The 26,505-nt window shown below is 40.8% G+C and overlaps 1 protein-coding gene across 1 annotated transcript in view; it reads left to right on the top strand.

Moving 5' to 3' along the window:
* The window catches only part of raph1a (Ras association (RalGDS/AF-6) and pleckstrin homology domains 1a), a 62,271-nt gene that overhangs the window by 24,896 nt on the left and 10,870 nt on the right, over nt 1-26,505 (top strand). The window contains 10 exon segments of the mRNA XM_054615078.1: nt 10,517-10,552; nt 10,554-10,652; nt 10,747-10,855; nt 10,986-11,125; nt 11,253-11,519; nt 12,274-12,426; nt 12,605-12,778; nt 17,470-17,544; nt 24,953-25,030; nt 26,210-26,284. Coding sequence (XP_054471053.1) covers nt 10,517-10,552; nt 10,554-10,652; nt 10,747-10,855; nt 10,986-11,125; nt 11,253-11,519; nt 12,274-12,426; nt 12,605-12,778; nt 17,470-17,544; nt 24,953-25,030; nt 26,210-26,284 — 1,206 coding nt within the window.

Raw genomic sequence — 26,505 nt, 5'->3', positions numbered from 1 at the left:
TGCTAACACTCTTTAGAACCAGGAACAAGCTATGAATGAAGCTTGTCACAATCATGTCAAAAGCTCTCCAAGTTAGCTAGCTAGGCAACAGTTTGCTAATGAGACAAAAAGTTTATTCAAGAAACAAGTTAGCACAATCGATTCATGTTTCATACTTTAACAACTATGAAACAAATATGAACGAGTCTTTTTGTGGAGCAGTTATTATTCCAACAGACGAGGTTTAATAAAAAGGCGACGCTGAAACAAAACTAATAACCTTAGCTTCCTCCATTTTGGACTCTTCTGCTCCTTGTTCCCTCAGCACCATCAAGACAGATCACCATTTTTCAATGGTACAAATTTGCTTTTCAAATTTCACCAAAGGTGGATTTGACTTTGAAAATTCATGTAGATTTACTTTGTTGCTGCTGCAAGCAAATCCACTTATCATGACCATTCAGTTGAAATCAACCCATTTTCCCGGAAACTTTTTTAAATGTTTGTTTGACCAAAAAGTAAGGGCAAATGCCATGCAAATCACTGATTTTTGTATTGCTTAACCATAAAATAAACCCTTTTGATTCTGGTGACAGCTATAAGTATCGTCTTGCACCACCCTCAGGCCAGACCTTTTGGTCCCCAGTGGTGGTTTAGGATCTGAGAATAGCAAAGCTGTGCCTTCACTTTCCATCCGTCATGTGAGGATGCACTTATAGATCTGCCACACATGTCACCTCAACGTCCAGCCGGCTCGTGCATGGGGGGAAATGTTTTGGGCCATGGGAACAAATTGTCCAACTTTAATACATTCATGTTAAATCCATTTAGTTACTGTAGAATCAACTTCCTGCTGCCTTGTTTGTTTCTTTTGGTGCAAAAATAGAGCTCATTTGTTCCCTAAATCTGGAACGCACAACTCTATTTGTGTGTGTGTGTATGTGTGTGTGTGTGTGTCTCAGTGTCACGTTACACGGCAGCTGGGTACCCCTGGGATCTGCTTGGTCCAGCCCTGGGGCTCAAATACACAATGGGTCTTAATTTGCGCCACATCACATGCACTCATATGTGTGTGTGTGTATGTGTTTGTATGTTTTTGCATAAAAGTGCACGTGCCTGTGCATGTGCTTGTGCTCTTGAATCACACAGTGTCACTACCTTTGGCGTTGCAGAACAAAACAAAAAAAAGAGGTAGAGACATGAACAAACCTTCATGCTACGCAGCCCAAATGAAATGTTAAGCACCTTTGTGGCTCCGCCCTCTTTGTTGAAATGAAACATACATTGAATTAAATAAAGAGGATTGGATATAAATAAAGCAGTGCAGGTCAGCAGGGCAGATTATAGTAATATGAAGTATTTAGACTAAAGTACAGCGTATTGTAGGTGAGCAGATTTAAATCAGAATTTCTCCATCCCCCCCCCCCCCCACTCTCTGCATTAATCTCCCTTCCTCGTATTGAGAGACGGAGGCAGATGTCGATACGAGGCAGGAAATGATGTAATCCCTCCTGCAGGTCTCGGGGGAAGTGATATCATTGTTGCTGGATCAGCAGGCGGCTTTTCGCTCGTCCTCTGCTTCCTCTGCCTCTCTCTATTCTTCGTCCTGTGCGATATAAACATGTATTTTGAGTTGTTACATCAGCCATGTATTACCAACAGATCCATTTGAATTTCATTTATGCAACACATGTAAATGATGAAATCTGAGTGACAAAAACATGCTTGTTGTGTTGTTTATTTGAGCTCATTTTCCACTTTGACACCTATAACAGAAAGGTGTCAAACTCTGGTTCTGCCGATTGACGCCAATGCTGAAGTGCCTTAAACCTGCATTCTTTCTAATGTCCAGAAGGGGGCGACTCCTCTGTGATAATTTACCTTCCTTTATAAATATCGTGTTCTTTGATAGAGTTATAATTATGACATTCTGTTGATCAAGATGAGGATCAGTAGGAGCACTACAACATAATTCTCATTGGTAAAAAAACCACACATATCAGGTGTGTTAGTATTTAGTAAGTAGGTCATGTGGCTTAATACCTAATCTGGGGCGGCTTCTGCTCCTACAGTTTGTAGTGTTACTGGGTCTAGAGGATATAAATAACTAGTATTTAATATTATTACAAGTACAGTGTTCGGATGAAATCAGTGTTTTTTAAAAACATAAACGCATTATATAAATGAAAAAGATAAACCTGCTGTATTAATGTTCATAATCAGCTGTTGAACATTGTCATATTTATCAGATATCAGAAAATACGTCACCAAAGACAAAAGAAAAGAGAGTAAAGATGGACGTTGGATGAACTGGATTTTATTTTTTAAATTAATTTTGATTTGAATAACTTTATATCCTTTCTATTTAGTGATGAATGAACTTTAAAAGCTTTGAATAGTCCTTGACGCCGGAGTTATTACATCAGTTATTTGAGTTGAAGGTTTACTTGTTCCTCCTGTTGTTTTCAAACTTATTGTTGTACTATTAAATGTCCGTTTCAGACGTTTAGTACATTAGCTGACTCAGACCGGAGCAGGACACAATCCGAGCACAGAATCGCCCACAACATGCATGTTTTTGTCTGAAAGAGAGGACCAGCACACATTAAACAGTTTTACTGCAGAATCACTGTCTGGCTTGGCAACCCTTCAGGCACACACACACACACACACACACACACACACACACACACACACACACACACACACACACACACACACACACACACACACACACACACACACACACACACACACACACACACACACACACACACACACACACACACACACACACTCACTCTTGTAATTGATGTCACAGTGTGAATCCTCAGACTAATTATGTACCCCGGTGAGACACAAATACACACACACACACACATACACAGGCACGGTGTGTGGTTTTATTTACAGTATCTAGTTGAGCGTGAAGGATGGCATTAAAACTTAAAAGTCTGTGAAGAGATGAAACGAAACTTTGTAGTGAAACCATTTATTCCATTTACTCTGTTTGTTCTCTAATATCAGACGGGATTTCCTTAATTGTCTGCGAGGGCAATTTTGGACAGAAAAGTTGATACAAAGAGCAAAAAAACACCCAAGACATTAAGATTATGAACTGATGATATGACAAAATCAGGCGGCAACCTCCAGTTCTGAAAAATGGAGCAAATGCTGAAGTTCCTTAAACGTGCATTCTCTCTAATGTCCATCAGGGGGCGACTCCTCTGGTTGTATAGAAGTCTATGAGAAAATGACTCTACTTCTCTCTTGATTTATTCCCTCAGTAAACATTGTAAACATGAGTTTATGGTCTCAATCTCTAGTTCCAAGCATAGACAGTATGAAATACAGACATAGTCTCTATGATGTCACACATACGCTTCTGGAGAGCTGTTGTGAAGCGCAAAGTGGACCTGAGCCGGCACCAACCTGTCACTCAAAGAGGCCACGCCCTCAATTATGCATAACTTCAAGCATTAATATAATTTATACGGGCGAGGTATATAAAAAATAAACCTTAGTACAGTTGTCATTGATGGGGATATTAGCCAAATAGGCCACAACCTTTTTTCATACCAGGCTGTAAACATGTTTGTTTCTGCTGTTAAGTTGGGCTTTTTAACATGGGGGTCTATGGAGATTGACTCTTTTTTGGAGGCAGCCTCAAGTGGCCATTTGAGGAACTGCTGATTTTTGCACCAGAGGTTGTTGCTTGGTTTTAAGTCTTCTCTAATACAGCATGGTGTTTATTTAGGAAAGGACGGTCCCATTTAGAGTCAAATAGCCAATACAGATAAGTAGGAATGTTGCTGTTGAATCAATCATTGAGGCAAACGTAAGAACAGAAATGTGTTTTCCTTGTTTGCTGTCTGATTGAGTCTTTGCATTGTCAGGCCTTTTGTGTGTGTGTGTGTGTGTGTGTGTGTGTGTGTGTGTGTGTGTGTGTGTGTGTGTGTGTGTGTGTGTGTGTGTGTGTGTGTGTGTGTGTGTGTGTGTGTGTGTGTGTGTGTGTGTGTGTGTGTGTGTGTGTGTGTGTGTGTGTGTGTGTGTGTGTGTGTGTGTGTGACAGAAAGAGAGAAACGTCTCAACTTACTGTCTGGATTCACTCATTTCTTCTTTTTTCTCTGGATCTGATTTATAGCTTTGCTTCACAAAAACCCAACAACCCTAAAAATACCATTCTGTGTGTGTGTGTGTTTGTGTGTGTGTGTGTGTGTGTGTGTGTGTGTGTGTGTGTTTGTGTGTGTGTGTGTGTTTGTAATGTGTGTGTGTGTGTGTGTGTGTGTGTGTGTTTGTATGTGTGTGTGTGTGTGTGTGTGTGTGTTTGTAATGTGTGTGTGTGTGTGTGTGATGTCCTGATATAGAGCCGTGGGAACGGGCCACACTGAATGAGGGAACTTTAAAGCCTTTTTTGTTGTCGTTTTGTTGTGGCAGTTGGACCAGTTGAGGCTCCGTGTTGCGCTGTGGGAAACTGGGAGCTGCCCAGTAGAGATGGAGCGTGTTGCTCAACGGCACTAAAGCAGCAGATGTTGGTGGGTTCGAGAGGGAAGGGAGGCAGTTGGCAACAGTACAGTCTTCTTTGAATCTGTTTTTCTTGTCTCTTCTTCTCGGAACCTGCCTCCTCTTGTCTCCTCTTTCCTTCTCTTATCTCCTCGTATATCTTCCTATCAACTCTCCTTCAATCTGTTATTATCTCTTATCCTTTCCATTTCCTTTTGTTGCCTCTGTTTTGGCTCCTCTTCTCTCCACATATCTCCTCTCCTAATGTCTCCTCTCTTCTAATCTCCCTTTTCCTTCTCTTGTCTCATCTCTTCTTCTCTCCTCTTCATTTCATCTTTTCTCCTCATTTATGTCTCCTCCTCTCTTCATCTCTCCTATCTTCTAATCTCCTTTTTCCTTCAATTTCCTCTTATCTCTTCTTTTTTGTCTCTTCCTTTCTCCTTTCCTCTTGTCTCCTCTCTTTAACTCCCCTCTTGTCTCCTCTTTCCTTCTCTTGTCTCCTATCCTTTCGTCTCCTCAATTCCTCTTGTCTTCTATTAATGTCTCCTCTTTTCTAATCCTATCTCCTCTTGCCTCTTCTCATTTAACCTCCTCTTTTCTCCTCTTTCCTTCTCTTGTCTCCTCTCCACTTCATCTCACCATTTCCCCTTGTCTCATCTCCTTTTTCTTCTTTTATATCCTTCTATCTCCTCTCCTCAATATGTCTTTTTTCATCTCCTCTCCTTTTTCTTCTCTTATCTCCTATTTTGTCTCCTTTTTTCATCACCTCTCCTCTCCCTTGTCTCCTCTTGTTTTCTTATCTTCTCCTCTCCTCCTGATTCTCCTTGTCACTTCTCTTTTGCTGTCCTCTTGTCTCTTCTTCTTTTTTCTTCTCCTCCTTTTCCCCTGTCTCCTCTCTTTTCCTCTCCTTTCCACTTGTCTCCTCTTGACTACTAATTTTCTCCTCCTCTCCTCTCGAGCTGCACCTCTGTCGTTGCACCAGGAGGTAAAGAAACTGCAGTGATACATTTTGTATTTATTGTCTCACTCCCTCTTATTAAAACAGAGGAGAGGTGAAGGAGAGAAGGGAGACTAAGAGAGTAAGGAAGGAGAGAAAGTGGGAGTGAAAGAAAACAGTAATATACGAGGAAGAAAAGGAAAAAAAGGAAAAAAGGAAAGAAAAACTGAGGAGGAATGAAGGATGGGAGTATGATTGCATGGTTTCAGTGTGACAGACAGGAGGAGTGTGGCTGCAGCAGCAAAGTAATTACTGTTTACTTTGGACACACACACACACACACACACACACACACACACACACACACACACACACACACACACACACACACACACACACACACACACACACACACACACACTGTTATAGCCCATCACTACGACTTGCTGTCTCAGCTCTGTTTGACTGGTGGTGCATTCAACTGCTATCTGATACACAGCTGAACAGCGCCCAGTATAGACTCTTTTACAGCCGACGCCATCAGAAATATGCAGGAGCACGTCTTTAAATGTGGAATTCAAACCGTTAACGGCATCAAAATCAACTCAAATTCTGCAGAATTATGACAGAATTATGACTTTTTACGAGCAACAGGTGTTTCAGTTTTACGAGTGATCGTGTTATTTTACGGCTTTCAGCCAAATGCGTCCGTAACATATGGCTGGTGTAGATACTATACGCAGATGAGCATGTTCATGTTCTGTCCTGTTTTACAACAGCTGCCTTCACTACGGACGCATTCGGTTGAAAGTCACCAGTTAACACGGTCACTATTTAAACTGAAACACCGATGGCCTCAATGGCTGCCAGCTATCAAACGTGTTGACTACCAACTGGACTGTTTAGAGCGCCCATTTCAAAAGTCAATCAAGTCAAAACACTTATTCTATGTTTGATGTTCTGTTCATGACCACAGATAACCGAGTTGGAATCATCTATTGACTTGTGTGCTTCCAATTTCCAAATTTTCCAACACACACTAGGTTTTTCTCGACCATATACATGTTCATATCTGACCACCTAATATTGAGCCACTCTCTAATGTACATTATGCACTCACTTATAGCGCACAGACCTGGCAACTGTTTCTGTTGTACCGTGGTTTTTGGGAAATGTTCAGGTGTGATTTTGTTTGACATTTTCAGTTAATGGACTAAAATGTTTGAAACCTGCATTACAGTCTTTTAAATCATTTTCAAATGCCCACTAAATACATTGTACAGCTTGTCCTTGTGGAGAAAGTTGCTCTCTGTCTACTCGTCCTACGTCTCCCAGAAGGCCATTGGACCACCTTCAGAAAAGAGGCTTCTATGTACTCCATCTGAGTATGCACCACAATATTCATTCGAATCTATTTATTTGAAGGTTTGTAGATGTAAAGAGCTGCTGAGTCCGAACCCCTTTTCACATCACACTTATTCATTCGATCAATTATTAGTATGAAAATATTGATTAGTGCAACTTCAGCTTTCACACTCTCGCAGATTTTCTCATCAATCACTGATTCAGGCATGGCAACTGTGAGCCGTGAAGACAACTTTGTGTCAACATAATTATGAAGAAGAATAATAGATAATGGGATTGAATTATCAAATATTACACACACAGCTGAATGCATTGTGGAGCTGAAAAATGGAGCACAATATCATGACATCTTTCATCACTTCACGTTGTTGGAAGCTGATTTGCACGGAGCAGTTTGTGTCAGAGATCAAGCTCCATCCGAGGAGGAAGTTCGGATCCAAACGTGAAGAGAATCTTCTTCTCATTCAAGAGTTTTGCCTGCAAAAGGTTCATTTGTTGGCCGGCGTCTAACCTTCGCCTCCGTTGAGACGGCAGATTGTTATACAAGAGTGCAGCTGTGAGAGACACACACACACACACACACACACACACACACACACACACACACACACACACACACACACACACACACACACTCGCCCTATCCTCCAAAATCTAAAGTCTAAATGACAGACCTTGCTAACCACAGGGATCTAATTGTAGCGCCGCTCCTCAGCATGTGTGTGAATGTGTGTGTGTGTGTGTGTGTGTGTGTGTGTGTGTGTGTGTGTGTGTGTGTGTGTGTGTGTGTGTGTGTGTGTGTGTGTGTGTGTGTGTGTGTGTGTGTGTGTGTGTGGTGTGTGTTTTTCAATGTGTTTGTATGTGGGTGGGTGACATTTTGCTCTCTAATCTTGGGTGTGTATGTGTGTGTGTTGGCTAGTAGTCTCTCCCAAGAGAGGCACAGAGGGGGGGCGACGACAAAACGGCTACCCAGGAATAGCACGCCGTGCCCTGGGCAATATTTTGGGAAGTAGGGAAGTAGAGGAGAGCCTAGAGAACTAGAGCACACGGAAGGGAGGTGAGATGGGAGAGATGAGGAAAGAAGGGAGGAAAATGATAAAATGATTGATGCGTGCGTCGCAACCGTGCTTTTTGGAAACGTAAAGATGATTGCCAACTGATATCCAATGAGAAAAAATGGGATTTGATATATATTCTTTGCCATACATCAAGATATTATAGAATAATTCATCCAGGAACTTTGAAAATACTTTTTCGATTGCATGGTGTCATTAGAGAAATCATTTGAAATGTTGGGAAAAACACTTGTTCGCTCACTTTCAAAAAGTCAGATGAGATATGAAGTCACTCTTTTATTTGTATGTGAAATATGAAGGTACAACATGGGGACAGTTATCTTAGCAAACCTCTTTCTGTCCAAAGGTTTAAAAATCCTCTTGGTTATGACAAACATAGTCCACCACATAATCCCCCTTAAAACCATAATTATATGTTTTTACATTACACTTTCTGTGCAGGGAGGCACTTTTTTTTTTTTTTTTTTACCTTTTGGAGAGAGCTAAGCCAGCAGTTTTCCCCAGTTTCTAGTCTTTAAGCTAACTTAGCTTAGCATTATAAATAATGAGTGGTAGAGAAAAGGAATGAGGGAGATACCACTACATTTATGTTCAATTAAGTCTTTACCGTCACATTTATTTATAGGGTTAAATCTGCTCAGAGTGTTTGGCTTTTTAATCCCTAAACCTTCAACACCTATCAGTTTATAAATCATTAGAATTCACTCCACAGAGTTTTTAGTTTGATAAATCATTTGAAGCGTGTTACATCATCATCATGACTGAGGGAAAAACAGTTTGCTACTGGCTGTCAACACAGAAGAATTCAACTGCTGCTGTGTGTCTTTGATCTGAATTCCAGCTTAAGCTGCCATTTATTTTCATGTGTGTGTGTGTGTGTGTGTGTGTGTGTGTGTGTGTGTGTGTGTGTGTGTGTGTGTGTGTGTGTGTGTGTGTGTGTGTGTGTGTGTGTGTGTGTGTGTGTGTGTGTGTGTGTGTGTGTGTGTCTTACTCAGTGAAGGATCATTATTGCCATCGTTAATCACAGCAACACTCTCCAAGAGTGTGTTGACTTGTTCCCTGTGTAGTTACATAAACATATACACACACACACACTTTCTTAATCTCTCATAACCTTTCCCCTGAATTTTCTTTGTCATGTTTTTTGTCTTCTTTTCTTATAAATCATGTTTATGATTATTATTTTTTAGATTTTTGGAACACAGACCACTCTGTCTTTCTGCAAAAAGTCAAACAGATCCCTTGACCCTGTTTATGTGTTTTGTAATTATCAAAATGTTCAACATTATTCTTTGATTACAGTACTAAACTGATTTGGCAGCAAACATTTCAGAAATATGCGTAATAACACACAAGAAGACAAATAGTTCCTGTTTAAAGAACACGATGGTCTGAGGATCTGATAGTCTGGTGGCTGCAGACTTCATTCCACAATGAAAAACATGTCCACCAATCATAGACGTTAATCTGCTGGAGCATACATGTGCTCTGTACATTTCAAGAAGGTCTTTTTGGTTTTTGGTATTTTTTGTGGAAGAGGTCCCCTGCCAGTACTGCTTATAATACTGATAATTATTAGGAACCATCAACTAGAGCTGCAACAACTAATCTATAGGTTGTCAAAATTAAATAATATGCTATTTGTAAGAAAAGAAAAAGGTACAAATTCTCAGATTTCAGCTTCTTAAATGTGATTATTTTCTCGTTTCTTTACTCGTCTGTGACTGTAAATTGAATATCTTTGAGTTGTTGACATAACAAGTCATCTGAGGACATCATCTTCAGCTTTGGGAAATACTGACTGACATTTGTAACCTTTTTGTGACATTTTATAGACCAAACAACTGTTTGATTAATCAAGACAATAATGGACAGGTTAAGACACAATAAAAGTTAGCATCAACCGGGGATCTATTTTTGGCAAATATGGGGAGAACTCTTTGACATTTCTTTCACTCTGGAACAAAGTGTAACTTTAAAGTGTTTACCGATGTCTCCCATGTCTCTGCCCAGCTCTTATTTTTGTCCCTGGCTTCTAAAAAAAGTACTTTAAATGTCCCAAAATCATATAAACCGGTTTTGCATGCCCCAACAGGTCACAGTCACTTTTCAATTATAATAAATCAATCTGCATCTCATCTGATTCACTAAATACAGCTGGACTTTGTCTCTTTTAACTGATGAACTCCAGCTGTCATTTCCCGATTCCGTCCATCTATTATAGTTTAATGACCCTCACCAGCTGTGATCTGTCCCAAACAAGCTTTTATTATCATCTTTGATTTTTTTTATTACAGCTTTCAAGTGTGTGCCAAGAAGCTTTAGGACTTCCTCTAATGTGGATTTCAGAAATGTGCGGTTGATCAATTATTATGTCCAAATGTTGTCAAGATGTCGTGACCTTTTAACTTCCTTTCTCTTGGCTGCTTGTGATGATTGTGATCCAGGTGTTAAAGCGCATTTATCTGCTGTTTACTTCAGAGAAAGACACAAAAATTTAGTGAAATCAGAATGTAACATGACTGGCTGGGTGAGTAGTGCAGACTGTTGGCCACTAGGTGGAGCTGAGAGATCACACTCTGCCCTGAAACTGCACAAGAACTAACCAGTATCTCTTTCCCCTTTTGTCTTCCTTCTCCCTCTGTCTTTTCCTCAGATGGATCAGCTGTCGGACGAGGAGGTGGAGGTCAGGGGGGGAGGAGGAGGAGGAAGAGGAGGACAGCGATAAGGAGGACCAGGACCTGGATAAGATGTTCGGAGCCTGGCTGGGAGAGCTGGACAAACTCACGCAGGTACACAAAGTAAGGGAGGTCCAGCGCCGATCTGCATGAACCACACAACTGTCATCTATCGTTGCAATAGTTATAATAATCTGTGTTTGCTCAGAGTCTGGATGATGGTCGCCCCGAGCAACCGCCTCAGCAGAAAGCTCCCCTCAGACAGGAGACCAACATGGCCAACTTCTCCTACAGGTTCTCCATCTACAACATCAACGGTCAGACACTTGTTACTCCCTTGATGTTTGATTCATTTTCACACACGGCACACGTTTCCTCTGCCGATCTGTCGTGGTTTCTCTCGCTCTGTTCTCCACGTCTCACTCGTTGATGTCTCCGTGTCTGCAGAGGCGTTGAATCAGGGCGAGAACGTGGACCTGGATGCTCTCATGGCGGATCTCTGCTCCATCGAGCAGGAGCTCAGCACCGTCAACGCCAAACCCAACAGCATCGGAAGCATGGCTCGCCTGGGGTTGACAGACACCAAGGTACGCACGTTCACATATCTATGCAGAATTATCACCCACACAATTCCATATCTGATACGTAAAATATGAAGAATTAAGTTTGGGTTAGTTCTCACAGAGTTTACACCCTTTCCCTATCTGTCTCCAGGTCCGTCAGAAGCCTCCAGCCGGGCGCAGTAGCCGGCAGCAGCCAGCGGGAGGCAGCAGCAGCGGTGGTGGTGGTGGTGGTGGAGGTGGAGGTGGTAGCAGCAGTAACAGTGTTAGCGGTGGAGGAGGCAGCAGCGGGGCGAGCAGCAGTAGCAGCAGCGCTAGAGCGTCACCTGCTGGCACTATCAGAGTTCCCGCCGGGCATCATGGGAGAGCGGCGCTGGCTTCCAACTTCAGTCTTGATGACATCACCGCCCAGCTGGAGAAGGTGTGTGGGGATTTATTTTATTATACATATGTGTGAGTGACGTTTGTGACCATGTTTTATAACATAAGAAACAAAAATGCTATGCTTTGATATTTGTGAAGACAGGACTGTTGTGCTGCAGCCTTACTGATTTTAAATTCACGATGATATCATGGCTAAAATCAACCCAATCATGTACCCATCACGCATGAACACGAAACACTTGACGCGTCTTAATGTTGTGCTGCCTTAATGATTTTGTTGTGTTGTTGCTGATGTCAATATGTACTGTTTTTGAATTGTGTTTTCATACTACAGTGAAAATTGTCTTGACAGAGATGTAACTCTCTGTTTCCTGCCCAGGGACTACAGATTTAAATGAGCTCATAGCTAACTCTATTACAGCTAAGAAGCTTTTCATTCTCCCTGTCAAATGAATAAATAAACAAACAGAGGTAAACATTTCAAACTTTAAAGGTTCTCAAAACAATATTCTTAGCATGAATATTACGTCCGCATGGCTCTCAACATGGTGACTAGCAGCTAACAGTGCATGCAATGGCAACAGAGCGGTTATTTGGGAAAAAGAGAGCACTAGTATCGAATCGGTTCTCATAATCGAGTTTAGGCACCAGGTATCTGGTATTGGGAGATAAAAAGTTGGCTCAAAACATGGCAACACAGGTCTTGTTGTTCATTGTAAAATCATCTTTGTTTTTGTTTTGTTTGATGTATGAGTCTACCTTTAACCCTCCGCCCTCTGCTCGCCCACCAGGCGTCTCTCAGTATGGATGAAGCTGCCCGTCAGACCTCCTCACACTCCCTTAGCTCCGCCTCCTCCTATACGTCAGCCACAATGCGGCGGCCCGGGTCGTCTCAGCGCCAACACCGACGCACGGGATCAGTGGGCACCGTCAGCGAACATGAGGTAAACATAATAAACAATTATACTATAATAAAAAATATGATTCAAAATCACAAATTTGACACAGAGAGGTTGAAAAATACACCCTCTATCCATAATCATTTTCATTTGACTGAATTGGGACCTTCATGAGTCTGCACCTGACTTTTTGGTTTTCTGAACTTTTCTTTCTTCTCTTTAGGCTCGTTCAATCGTTCACTCCTCCCGCTCCTCCGTCACCTCGGCGTCCGGCGTTTCTGTTAACTCCGCCTCCTCCATGGACTCGTTGGACAGCGTCCTCCGCTCCGATGAACCGGACGGTCAGCAGCCAACAGTTCTGCCCTCGGCTGCAGGAGCAGGTCAAGGTCACACAGAGGTACATGCTCACTTTTTTATGAACAAAAGAATGAATGAATGATTATGTGACTTATCCTCACCTTTCTTCTTTCAGACATAAATGATGAACACATGCTTCATCTTAAATATGTCTAAGATTTAGATGCAACTTGCTGTCAACTCAGGCACTATAAGAATAAATAATAGGCTAGATCTGCACCATGCTGGAAGAAAACATCTATAACAAGACAAAACTGTCTATATTTTTCTCAGAGAACTTGCTAGTTGCTAGTTTCTAAGGTACACCTGGCTAAAACGTATGCAGTCTACTATATGAAGGTTATAACGTACGTTTTCTGTTGAAACTGTTTAAAAAAGCTGTTGATTCAACCATCACATAGGAGTGTTATACTTGAGACGGGTTCCTGTTATTTAGCCAACTCTCAATGATATAAAGGAGGTGGACAAAATAATAGAAACCCCTCTCAATATGATGTAATAGAGGATTTATCACATAGCACAGTGTTGTTGTGCTAAATAATGCTCCTAAAAGGCACATTAGCTCATGCGCTAGTCACATGTTATGTTGTTAACTGAGCAGATGCTAGCAAAGGAGGCCATTAAACACAACAAACCAGATGGATTATTGATGATTTATCAGTTCAGACGGATGTGTTTATTTCTATTGAGCTCAAGACTTCCAATATGGCTGCCGAGCAGCGCTTCCATCACCTCAGAGATCTCATCACACGTCGACCTCAGTGCTCGTTTCTCGTGTCAGGTGTTTTTGAAGCAGGGCGATGGTGTTTTAACTGTCCACTCAGTGAGATTACAATAAATCTGCTACGGTTTCAAGCAGATTACAGAGAGATTATGGGTTTCAGATGATAACTGCATTGATAACACAGGAAGAATTATGAGCATGCATGCAGTTTTTTCTTTTTCAGCATGGGTCACTCAAAGGGTAAGAATGCATCGGACCATGTGCTTTACGTTACTTGAACTCTTTTTTTTTTGATTTTTCATCCTCCAGGCAGCAAGTTGTGTGAAATCCATCACAATGAGCTATTGTCCAAGTGACCTTATGTGAGGTTGTTATGAAGTGCAGACTTTTTCAGACCAACCTGCATTTAAAGCTGCATTCCTATGTGACGATAACAACACACAAAGCAATGAAAGCAGATGTTAACCTGTTCACAAGTGTTTTATTCAGCCTGGAATATTGGACATACTTTAAAGTTGCGATAGACAACTTTTCAACTCTTCCTCAGTTTTCCTTAGAGCCCAGCAACTACTAACAACACAGGAGTGATGCCCACTTGAAGAATTCTCTCTCTGAGCAACTTGATTTCTAAATAGCAACATATTTAGTGACTTATTCAGAGCATCAAGGAAAAAGGCAAGAAATAAATTCCATATATTGTATTGTAATTCATTCCCAATGCTGCTCAGAGTAATTACGATACACTGCTGATACTCTTTGGTAACCAATAGCTACCGGGGGGAAAAAAAGCGCTATCCTCTTCCTGTTTTGGTTGCACGGTGGTTGACGCACTTACTTTGTGCTGTAAATATAGCATTCATTTTGGCGGGAAATCCTACCTGGTGGCAGACAAAAATGCATGAAAGTGCGCCTTTTCGTTGTATTGATCCTGTTTCAAATATGCCAATACAATGTACAGAAAAATATATATTTCAATTGATCACATTGTATTCATACAGAAAACAACAAAAACAAAAAAGCAAGGCTTATAGGGAACAATCTAAACATAGATGGTGTCATTATTCTATAACCATTACATTGTGCAATCAACATTTACTTCATAATGATAGGTTAAAGCAAAAAAACTTGTCTATTGCCACTTTAAAGATTTAAAAAGTCCACCTTAACCAATGCTATTGATCTGTAACTCGGTTGTGTTGTTGCCAGAGCTTCAGATCAGGAACAGGTCTCCTCCAACCGTCCACTCTTTCTAGAGATTTTTGAATTTAATAATGCAATGTAAGTTTTTTCTGCTGCAGTGCTTTCTGTCTGTTGACATTTTCTCCTACTGCTGCCTCTTTCTGCTGCTTCAGGCTGTTTCTTCGCTCCCTTTCAGATTAAAAAAAACAACTCTCCATTCCTCTGTCCTAGAAGACACAGAAAAGAAAAGCTTGGTCATAATTTCCTCTGAATCACTTGCATAGTCAGAAGTGAACAATTCGCTTCTTTGCCAGTAAAAAAATGTGAGCAGAATAAAATGCCAAAAAGAGCTCATAACAGTTTTTGGTGGTTTTTACTGTGCTTTTCCAAATTTCACAAGGGAATCTTTTCTAAACATTTATATATCACAATCCCTCTTTTGTTTTCTGACGCTGGTGGGTTGCTGAGGTCATTTAAACCCAAAGCCTCGTTAATGTTACCGCAAACAAGAAACCAAATGAGCAGCAAACTCAAACACTGCTCAGTGAGAAGGAAAACTAGGTTACTGCTCCAAATTCATCCAGTGCATACAGAGACACTACAGCAAATCTGAGAAAGGGAACGAATAAAATTAGAATAATGAGATGAGAGGCCATGAGTGAGTCAGCAAATGACCATAGATGATACAAAAAGAACGAGGGAGAGGCGATGATGGAGACTAACGGAGTGAAGCAAAGAGTACAAATACAGAGAAAGAGACGGAGAGAGGAAACAAAAAGAGAAGGATTAGAGGATGAGCTGTGGTGTGTTTTGCCCAAAGCGCTGCTCCCACGAGTCCAGCTCATTAGAAACTGGGACTACTCAAGTTTGAATCACTGAGTCTTCTTTTTTTCTCCTTTACACACTCACTCTGTGTGTCTTTTAATAGCAGAAAAACAATCAGTATTGACTATCAGAGTAGCGCTTTGTCACGAAATGCTAACTTCAAATGGGACTGAGATTGATTGCATAGTACATAATATCCTCCTTCTTTCAAAATAATACCCAGGAATGAGGAGCATTAAAGGTCACTGATGGGCTGATGATTGGGCTGTTAGAAGGTCAAGGCACAAGCTACAGTTCGCATTCTTGGGAAAAGGCCTGAGGGTTTACTGCTAGACGCCATCTTTGTCAGTTACTGATGAAATCCAAAATCAACATATTTTTGAATTCATATTATCTGGCATGGCTCTTGCAAGCCAGATCTTTACATGCAGGTTGAATTAGATACAGCAGATACTGAATTAGACCATTTTGATTGAAACAGAATATTTAACATTCATGCTTACACACAAAATACTCCAAAAAACCCACAAGATCTATGTTTATCACACAGGAAGATACACATGTATGCGAACAAAGTCTCCCTGTTTAGCATATAGTAGCTCTCTGTTCTTATGAATGTATCCTAGAGGGGATCAGCACACACACACACACACACACACACACACACACACACACACACACACACACACACACACACACAAAGGAAAAGCTGGCCGCTTGTCTTGCTTGTGTGGTGTGTGTGTGTGTGTGTGTGTGTGTGTGTGTGTGTGTGTGTGTGTGTGTGTGTGTGTGTGTGTGTGTGTGTGTGTGTGTGTGTGTGTGTGTGTGTGTGTGTGTGTGTGTGTGTGTGTGTGTGTGTGTGTGTGTGTGTGTGTACATGTGTTTGACCTAAATATTATATTTAATCTGTGGTTATCAAGAGAGAACTAATGCTTTCTATAAAATGGTTTCTAGAGATTGAAGCACACACACAAAACACAAATTTCACAAGATTATAAAAGATCTGTCTGGGGGAAAAAAGAAAATATTTAAAAAAGAACAAGTATTTATTATTACTAAGACGGACTGTGGCTCCTTACTGGATCCCAGTCTGTCCAGTTGGAACCTGCTCAGGGTGAACTGGTGACTCACAGCACTGCTGCATGTGCGTGTATGTCGGATTATATAAAGCTCACTGAGCCACAGATTTATCTCATGCCTGTGGAATTCACCTTGTCAGGAAATATGAGCAATACTATAGTCATTAATTTTACAGATTAATGATAATTAGAAATCTGTCTGGTATCCTGGTTTCCATAGAAATCTAACCAGCTCTCTGGTCCACTTAAGTTTGTAGTCTCCAGTGAACAGACTTCAAACGAAAACCATAAACCATACACTGGTAGTATCAGTGATTATTTTATTTCCTAAGCAGCATAATGGACACTGAAAATGGCTCGTTGTGTTTTTCTTCACTCTGTGATTGAGCTTGTTATTGAGCTAACCTGGCTAAATGAAGCAAACGCAGAGGTTACAGATGTGATGGAAGTATTTAAAGTCACATACAAGTTGAACATTTTGCTTTTAATATCACATTTTACGTTAAGTCCTCATAAGAATATTTTTTAAAAATGGAGTAGATCCAAGCAGGTTGAAGAAAAGTGAGCTCACAAACACTAAATAAAACAGCACTGCATCAAAAAACAGCTACTTTAGTGTGTTGATGACACACACTGATGGATCTTCTACTTCAGGTTGTTTCCTCATGGTCTTGGTTATCTAGTCTTGGTGAAAATAAGCTCTAGATTACTTTATATGCCGGTTGGTTTATGTGTGTTTTAACGTTTCCTTTCCTTCCCAGCGTTGCTATACAGTTACCGTAATGTGTTTATTAAGTGTGCAGCTCTCCTTCACAGGTTTTCTACCTCTGCTTCACCACACAGCTTTCTGCTAAACTGCCACATCCAGTCAATCAAGCACCAGATTACTTCACCAGGACTCTCTCTGTCTCTCTCTCTTTAAAGCACTCCTATCTGGACAGGGAAACCTCTCTGATTCTGAGAAACATAGCAGGGAAACCCTCCCACCTGCTGACCAAGGTGACGCCCCCATTCACTTCTGCACCCCCCCGCCCTCCTCTCCTCTTGCATGGCAGCACCCTGTCTCCGCCCCACCTTTTTGTATCTCTATGCATGAAGCAAGCATCAGGAGTCGTTGCTGGCATGCACTGAACTCCTTTTTCTTCCACCTCCCTATATCGCTTTCTCCTCAGTAGTGTTGAAGAGGGGGAAGTTTGTTTGTGTGTGTGTGTGTGTGTGTGTGTGTGTGTGTGTGTTAGTGTAATGCACAGTGCCATGTGTCCTGTTTGGCTGCAGTAACCTGGTGTGTAATCCCAAAGCTTTACAGAGAAGGCGTCCCCATGCAATATCACAAAACTCTTACTTTGGTGGTACATGTACCATTATATTATGCAACACTAGTGTAACTGTACCCTGAAGACAACCAATCTGTGTCTATTTGATTGGTCATGATTTGAAATGTTTGTGATGTGAAGCCAAAAATGCACTGGTGGCATTTTGAAAAAGTTGTTTATATTGCCTGAACACAATTATAAATCAAAAATACTCATTTAAAACTCAAATATGCCTTTTGTAAAGCACAAAGTAATCACGTCATGAAGAAAAATTGGACCAAAAAAAAGTCTAAAATTCGTAATGTTATCCTTGCACTTTCTTATTGTCATATATAGTTGTAATTTGCATAAAACACAATTGAAATGATTGGAACTGATTATGGCCCCTAATAAAGATCACATTTATTTTTCACTTGCCTGAGAGACTTCATTCTGTAAAGCTTTGTGACTACTTTACTGTGTTCACCTGTGCATTTGTGAGGAGAACATATTCCTCTCTTCATCTTCCTGCATCTCGTTGGTTCTTGTGCAGTGATGACAGAGATTCAGTCAAATCTGCAGCCGGAGTGCAGAGGCCATTTTTTTCCCCAAAGCATGAAGATTTGCTTTGTTTAAGGATAAGAAAAGGCATGACTCTGTGTGTACTGTGTGTGATATATGACTATTATGTAAAAGTGGCTAACAGGGCTGAACAGTCTTACAAGGCTCCGATCACACAGGACTCTTTGTAACCGCAGAAGCAAAAGTTCTGCCAGCATGTATTTTGCCCAATGGGATTATTCCAAATTTAAGATTTGTTTAAGCTGCTAACACACCTCCTGTGTGATCGTGCTGTAAGGCTGCTTCAACAACACTGTTTGCTTGTTGTGAAATGTTAGTGATGACCATGCTGGAATTACTTGCTCGTGTTTTATGAATCTAAGAACAGGTAAGTGTGAGAGGCAGCGCTTCTGTGTCTGCTTTCATCTTCTGAAATCAGCTGACTGCTGGGATCGTACTGTATGTTCCTGTGAAAACATCCCAAAAAACCTCTTAGAAGACTCAAAACACATCATTTCTAACTTGGTAGTTAAAAGTATGCACTACTTCTCAGATTCTTTCTGTGATGGACAACCATGACTCCTAGTCCATGATTCTTTTTGCACTTTTTCTAAACTGCATTTTTGGGCCCAAATGGAGGTGTTACTATGTTTATCAGTCAGAAACTGTTTACTGGATACCAGTTAACTCTTTTTGTCTTCAGAATCTTTAAGATCAGGTTCAGTGTGTGGAGTTTGCCATGTGTTGTTTGAAGCTTGCAGTTTTCATTGTGCAGTTTGTAGAATGTAGTTTAGAGTTTACCATTTGCAGCGTGCAGTTTGCCGTATGTGATTTTGAACTTTGCGGTTTGCAGCGTGGGGTGTATAGTTCTGTAGTGTATGGTTTGCAACCTGCAGCGTCTAGTCTGCAGCTGTTGGTTTGCAGCGTGTAGTTTGCAGCGTGTAGTTTGCAGCGTGTAGTTTGCTGCATCTGTTTTCTAGTGTGCAACGTGCAGTGTATTGTTTGCAGTGTGCAGTGTATTGTTTGCAGTGTGCAGTGTATTGTTTGCAGTGTGCAGTGTATTGTTTGCAGTGTGCAGTGTATTCTTTGCAGTGTGCAGTTTGTTGTTGTTGAGCAGCCTTGGTTTGATCGGTTTGGTAATGAGTGATTGGAGCTCATCCAGCTGCAGTAATGGAGTCTAGTAGATTAGCCTGGTGCTAGCTAATACCAATCAATGACAATAATGGGACTATAGCTACTAAGCTAATTGCTGTTGGTGGTGATGTTGTTCAACCCAGATCAGGATGCCAGTCGCTGTCGCAACTTTGAGGAGGTTTAATATAAATTTTGTCTTTTCAGTTTCATCATTCCTGAGGCCCGCACTACATACTGCACATAAATGTCTTTGGATTGATGGATCTTGATAACATGTGACCGTCATGTTCATTAGAGTCTCTAAGGCTAAAGCTGTAGGCGTCTTAATGGCTAAAGGCAAAGTTTGGTGTGTGTGTGTGTGTGTGTGTGTGTGTGTGTGTGTGTGTGTGTGTGTGTGTGTGTGTGTGTGTGTGTGTGTGTGTGTGTTTGTGTTTGTGTATGCACATTAGATAGAGAGTAAGTAATCAGGCTTTATTCTTATTGGATCAGCAATGACATGATTTGATTGGATGACAAAGCAGATGAGGCGGTCTGGTTGGATAGTTAGAGGAATGTGCCAGTTCTGCAGGGATAATCTTTTTCTGGGCAGAGAGAGGGTGATTCCCTGTAGCATCATGTATACAAACACGTGCAGCACACACACACACACACACACACACACACACACACACACACACACACACACACACACACACACACACACACACATTTAGCGGCTGGCTGGCAATAGGCTGTCAAGTTTGGAGTTATTGGCCTTTTTGCTGTCTTTTTAATGGCAGCACACAGACTGATAAGTCCAATTCCTCCTCATTTTATCAACCTATTGAGAGAAATAAGCATCTTTACAAACATCCGGGGTAAAAATTGAGTTTTGGATTAAAGGCGGACCTCAGTTCTCTTTTAAAGATCATAGTTTAATTTATACTAGTAGAGATTGTTGTTCTTGGGGGATTGAACAGTATTTGATTTTTTTAGTAACAGTGCAATACTGGCTCCAGACATCAGTCTAGGCCAAGTGGATCCAAATTAAGTAAATGTAGTCGGATTAATGTTTTACGTTTTAAGATCCATTTATTTCAGAGCAGCTGCCATTGGCTTCAAATCCAGCTTTTACAGCTGCAGAGCTAAGATGACCCGTCTTAACGTCTTTCAGTGTTTCCTTCCTTCCTGCAGTAATTCAGTCATTCTCGATTGAAAACTCTCAAAATTGTGCTCTCAGATTAGTCCGAGGGGCCCCTTAGATTCCAGGCAGATTACAGGGCCCGGTCTAATTCCTGCAGCAGTGATTGGGCTGAGGGGTGTAATTATCACAGTTATGCACTCCACTTCCAGAGCACAGATGTGTGTAAATATATGTGATGTATGTGAGGCTGTTGGCATGCAATAATGTATGCGTGTGTGTAGTTTTGCATACAGCATACGCTTTCTATGCCTCAGCAATAAGTGCCGTCCACCCACACACATTTTCTCGACCTCACACACAAACTGCTGGCCCACTTCTGCTGCCTCTCCATAAGTCGCATCGGCCCGCTGTGTTTTGAGCCTACGGCGGCTCAGGAGGGACACACTCCTTCATTACTTCAAAGGAAAGCGGGATCTTTCCTGGGCAGAATCTATTTTTAGTGGCTCTATAATGTAGGTCAACTGAATATCCATGACATGGGAGAGAAAACGTTTATGCTGCAAGATAGAAAATGATGGTGACGACAGTCGGTGGGCGGCGAAGAAAGACCCTGACGTGTGTGTTGGGGGGGCGGTACAGAAAGCAAACTGAGCATTTTTATGTGCGAATGAAAATCCAAAATGATGCCAGTAAAAACAGATTTGAGATTAATGGAGGAATTACTGGATTATCATATATGGGTTTTAATTGATGGTTTTAAAGGATAGAGGGATTTTTTTACTGATAAAGCCCTTTAAATTTGACCAATTAATTAATTATCCCCTTACAATCCCACTTACGTCCTTTATTAAACCATCATTAATGGGTAAATTTATGATATTATAAGAAGAAAAAGTGAAGGGATTTGGTTTCATGTGGTAGAAAATCTGTGTAGATTTTGCAGATTGAAAAAAGTAACGTTACAGTTACATTTATGGAAATCAAACTTCCTGGGGAATGTGATGATGAAGATGTTAACGACAGAGATGAAGTGGACAATAATGGTTCTGATGGCTGTGATGATGATGATGATGATGATGATAGCTGACGGTCCTTAGCCAGCTGCTTCAGGCTCGTAACATTCTGTTGATAAGGAAAAGTGAATGCTAAAGGACACAATGTAGAATATACTGTCAGTTAGCATTAAAATGCTAATCGACGCGACACAGAATAATATTATACGACAGGTGTTTTAGCTTTCAATGGCTACACGTATTATCTCATTCACATTGTAACATGCTAACAGTTACAGTGTAATACATATGTTTAGCAGTCATTATTCCCCAGCTACTCCTTTAGTTTAAATGTCAAAGGCACAAACAGATGATTTGTTATGTAATATTGTTTGACAAATGTAATCCTCTCGTCTGCTTTTTGTCTCCATATTTTATGTTGGGTGTATTTAAGGTCAAATAGGTGTTATGTAAGTCTACTGGCTGTTCATCAGGATTGCTTTAATAGCTGCTGAAGCTAATTGACGAAACTAAAATTATCTAATAACCTAACATTTATAAACAATATTCTCTTCATTATCAAGGCTCCCGCCATTAACACACGAATAACATACATGTATCTTGTCATATTACATGGCAGCTGACATTGTTGACTACTTTTATTACGTACCATTTTATGTAAGATTTAGTTTGTTGTGTTCTGTACGTAAATATATTTTGACAATATCTTTACTGTATTTTTCATATTATTGGTAACACATGCTGTGATGCACATGTATATAATGCATTAGAAACATATTCATGAGGCTTCATAACTTGGTCACTCACTTACACTTATTTTTTCATGATCCATAGTGTTTTATAATGATGCATTATAATCTTTTTATATTGCATTATAATCACTAATATAATGCATAATAATGTGAAATCTATGCAAGAACAACACGCAAAACATTTTAAAATAAATATTTTAAATGTCCTTAAAGCATTATAATTAGATTATAAGTATCTTTATAATGCATTAATGCCCTTATTCTTTTTCAGCTACCATCCAGTGTTGCTCCTTTTTATTTATATCACGCTAAATAACTGAAATAGTATATTTTTCAACATTTATTACCTGATTTTGTGCCTCTTCAGTGATTGAAATAGTTTTCATGTATGATCTGCTGACAAACTTAAACCCCATCACTGTTTTTTACCCACATTTAATTCTAACCCCCTACTTTACTGCTTTTAATGTAAATCCTCAAGCGCTAAACCCGACCAACAACACATAGGCTCTTCATTATGAAGCTGTTTATGAGCTTATGCTGCAGGATTCTCAGCTGCTGCTGCTTCCAGCCTTTGTGTGTGTTTGTGTGTGTGTATGTGTGTGTACATCAGAGGGGTTTTGGGGGTGCCGATAAGAAGATTGGCCTTTTTAATCTCCTCTTCCTCATCCCCCATCATCTTCATTCCATTCTGCCCTTTCGCTCATTCACAATATGGATCAACTTGTGTGTGTAATTGTGTGAGTGAGTGTGTGTGTGTGTGTGTGTGTGTGTGTGTGTGTGTGTGTGTGTGTGTGTGTGTGTGTGTGTGTGTGTGTGTGTGTGTGTGTGTGTGTGTGTGTGTGTGTGTGTGTGTGTGTGTGTGTGTGTGTGTGTGTGCACCGTAAGCTGACCGGCTAAAGTGGAGCACCTCCACAAGGGCATACACGGTAAATTCAGACGCTCGTGTGAGGAAGGCTGGAAATACTTCCTGTAATTGATTTCAAACTGAGAGAGTGAAATAGAGAGTGAGACGAGGACAAAACCAAATCAGATAAGACACGTGGAAAAAAGGAGACGACTGGAGAGACTGAGAGGAGGCGGCATGAGAGCCTGAGATAAAGAGATCAGTGCCTCTGCATGTAAGTTGGCACAGCAAAAAAAAAAATAGAAATGCCCCTCCCCCACCGCCGTCCATCTCGACTTCCCTCCCTCTTCCTCTCATTCCCTCCATCTCCCTCGGTCGGGGAGGATGTGACAGGACAAGGTAGCATCAGCAGCCAGTCGGTTAGTGAAGGGAACAGTCAGCTGCATCACTAACCAGGCGGTCAGTCAGTAGACGTCCTGTTGGATTAGTCTGTAAATCAGTGGACGACTAGATTAGTCGACCTGCAGCTCAGTCAGAGTGTAAAACAGATCAGATAGCTTTCTACTACATTTTCTATCAATTTTTTCGCGGTTTATTTCTCCTCGTCTTTCTTTTTCTACTCTTATTTTTGCTTCCAGATCTTGGATTTAAGGTCGTCTGACTCTGCTCCATCAACCATCCATCCTTCTCCTCCACCGCCTCCTTCCACTGTTTGTTTTCCTCACAGCTGATCATCTGATGATCTCGGCTCCAATCGCGATTCTCGAAAGTCTGACAAGCCGTGTGTTTGTGCAGCATCGAACTGAAGCCGTGATTGCAGGATTGGAGCATCTTGAGATGTTGGATTAAAAAAAACTGACTGGACTTTTCTTTTTTCACTTTCTCACGTCTCCATTGGTCCTTTAGTTGGTCGTCTGCAGTGGATCAGAGACACACTGGCATCGCCTACTGTTTGAGTGTGTCTGAGTGTGTTTGTGTGTGTGTGTGTGTGTGTTTGGGGAATTTGGATAATCCTTTAGAGAGACAATGACTATCTACCAACATGTAGCGTCAGAGAGTTAATCCATTCGCATTCCCCTGCGGTCACAGTAATACTTAGATGATGATGATGATGATGAAGAGGAGAAAGAGGAGAAGCAGGTTTTTTGCTGCCGAACAGACATTTTGGATGATTCATCTCGGTTTGGGCTCTTTTGGCAGTTCACCTCTGGTTTGTTTGGACTAAGCTGCTGTTTTTTGGGGGGATTAATCTCTTCTTTTCTCTTTTGTGACATTTTTTTTATTTTAGCTCTTCCTTCACTCATTAGCATGATAAATATCCACCTGAGGTAGCAGGAGTAATGTGCACAAACATCTGACAAAACTTGGATTACGCTGTGAACTTTGTCCAAACTCTGCTGATTAAAAACTGGGATTTTCTGGACCCTTTTTTTGTTTTTTTAATAGAAGATTTTGTAGCTTTATTTGAAGCTATAAGCAGACGCAGAAGTGTTGTTTGTTTGTTAAAAAGAAAATGAATTCCTGTTGGAGGAATCAGGTAGGTGCATGTGTGTCTTTAACACGGTTTGAAAGTGTTGCAGGAATGTATATGTCAGTGCTGCTGGTCTGTATTGACTGACCGGTGTGTGTTTTCTGTTGCCGTCCTCAACGTGTGTTTGTGTGTGTTTGTGTGTGTGTGTGTGCAGGAGGAGCAGGCTGCCAAGCTGAAGGCAGACAACATCCGAGTCGCCCTGGAGAAGATCAAGGAGGCCCAGGTTAAAAAGGTGATTCTGGTGCTACAGAAATTTGTGTTTATATGTATGTATGTATGTGTGTGTGTGTGTGTGTGTGTGTGTGTGTGTGTGTGTGTGTGTGTGTGTGTGTGTGTGTGTGTGTGTGTGTGTGTGTGTGTGTGTGTGTGTGTGTGTGTGTGTGTGTGTGTGTGTGTGTGTGTGTGTGTGTGTGTCCGTGAACGGCACGTGTCCAGCGGACCCAGCAGCTTTCTGGGTCAGGTCACTGTTACTCCACATGGAAAGCTCTGTTCAATAACAGCTGTGGTCAACACACACAAACACACATACACAGCACTCAGCATAATGACCATTGCAAGTTAAATCCCCATCCCACAGACAGACAGACAGAGAGAGAGAGAGAGAGAGATTAACGACCTGGATGTATTACACACTGAGTCGGACCAGCAGCTACCTGTCTGTGTTCACTCGGCCTAATCGTCTGTATGTTGATCCTAAGCGGCAAAAAAGCGACAGTGGGTCTTTTCTGCACTGTTCTGACTCTCTCACTCACACACAACTATTTTAAATTGAGGGACAGTTTTACTTTCCTTCAACCTCATTTATACTGAGCATGAGAAATACTTTCGTTTCTGGTAGGTGGTAAAATATTAGAGGCCAGATGTATAAACAATACATATGTACACAAACCATGAAGACGTTGTAGGAGTTTGTAAACATCAAATAAAAAGACAATTATACATTCATATAGTTTAAAATACACAAAGTTAACAAACCAACATGCAAACAAACATTTAAATAAAGACTTTTAGGGAAAAATATAGTATTTTTTTAGTGTGTGTGTGTTTGTGTATATGAAGTACATTTCTGTACTGAGACACCTCATTATGTATTATTACTTACTGTAAAAGCAAAGTAAAAACACAAGTGATGTTGTGGCATTGACAGACAATTGTTCAACCTTTGAGGAGCAATCTGGAGTTTGTTTCTCTCTGAATGAGTCAAAGTTATGTGGTTTATATATTTCATGCTCTGATTTCAATGAGGTGTGATGCCTTTTAGACATAAAGTAGCTCCATATAAATTTGATTGTCATCTGCAGAACTGATATGCACAAAAAGCAGATACTTTAAATTTAACATAGAGGGGTCATAACTTGTCAATAAAGATGTGAAAATAATAATCATCTGTCTTTCTTTTCTCTCTTCATAGTTGGTGATTCGTGTTCATTTGTCAGACGAGAGCTCAAAGACGATGATGGTGGACGAGAGGCAGACAGTCAGACAGGTACGGCTCTGACTCTCACTACACCTGTGAACAGGAGGGATGCAGTCACAGTAATGTAGCTGCTACAGTAGAAATAATTCAAATTATTCAAATTATTAATAGTAATATTAGTAACATTTACGAGATTAGTAGTATTCGCCATTTGTGTTAATGTAGTAAAAATAATAATAGTAATATCATTATTCAGTAGTTAGTAGTACTGCTGGTTTCATTAGCTGGTG

Source organism: Anoplopoma fimbria, chromosome 16 (assembly GCF_027596085.1).
Source record: "Anoplopoma fimbria isolate UVic2021 breed Golden Eagle Sablefish chromosome 16, Afim_UVic_2022, whole genome shotgun sequence".
Lineage (NCBI taxonomy): Eukaryota > Metazoa > Chordata > Actinopteri > Perciformes > Anoplopomatidae > Anoplopoma > Anoplopoma fimbria.
This window is presented reverse-complemented; position numbering and strand designations above follow the sequence as displayed.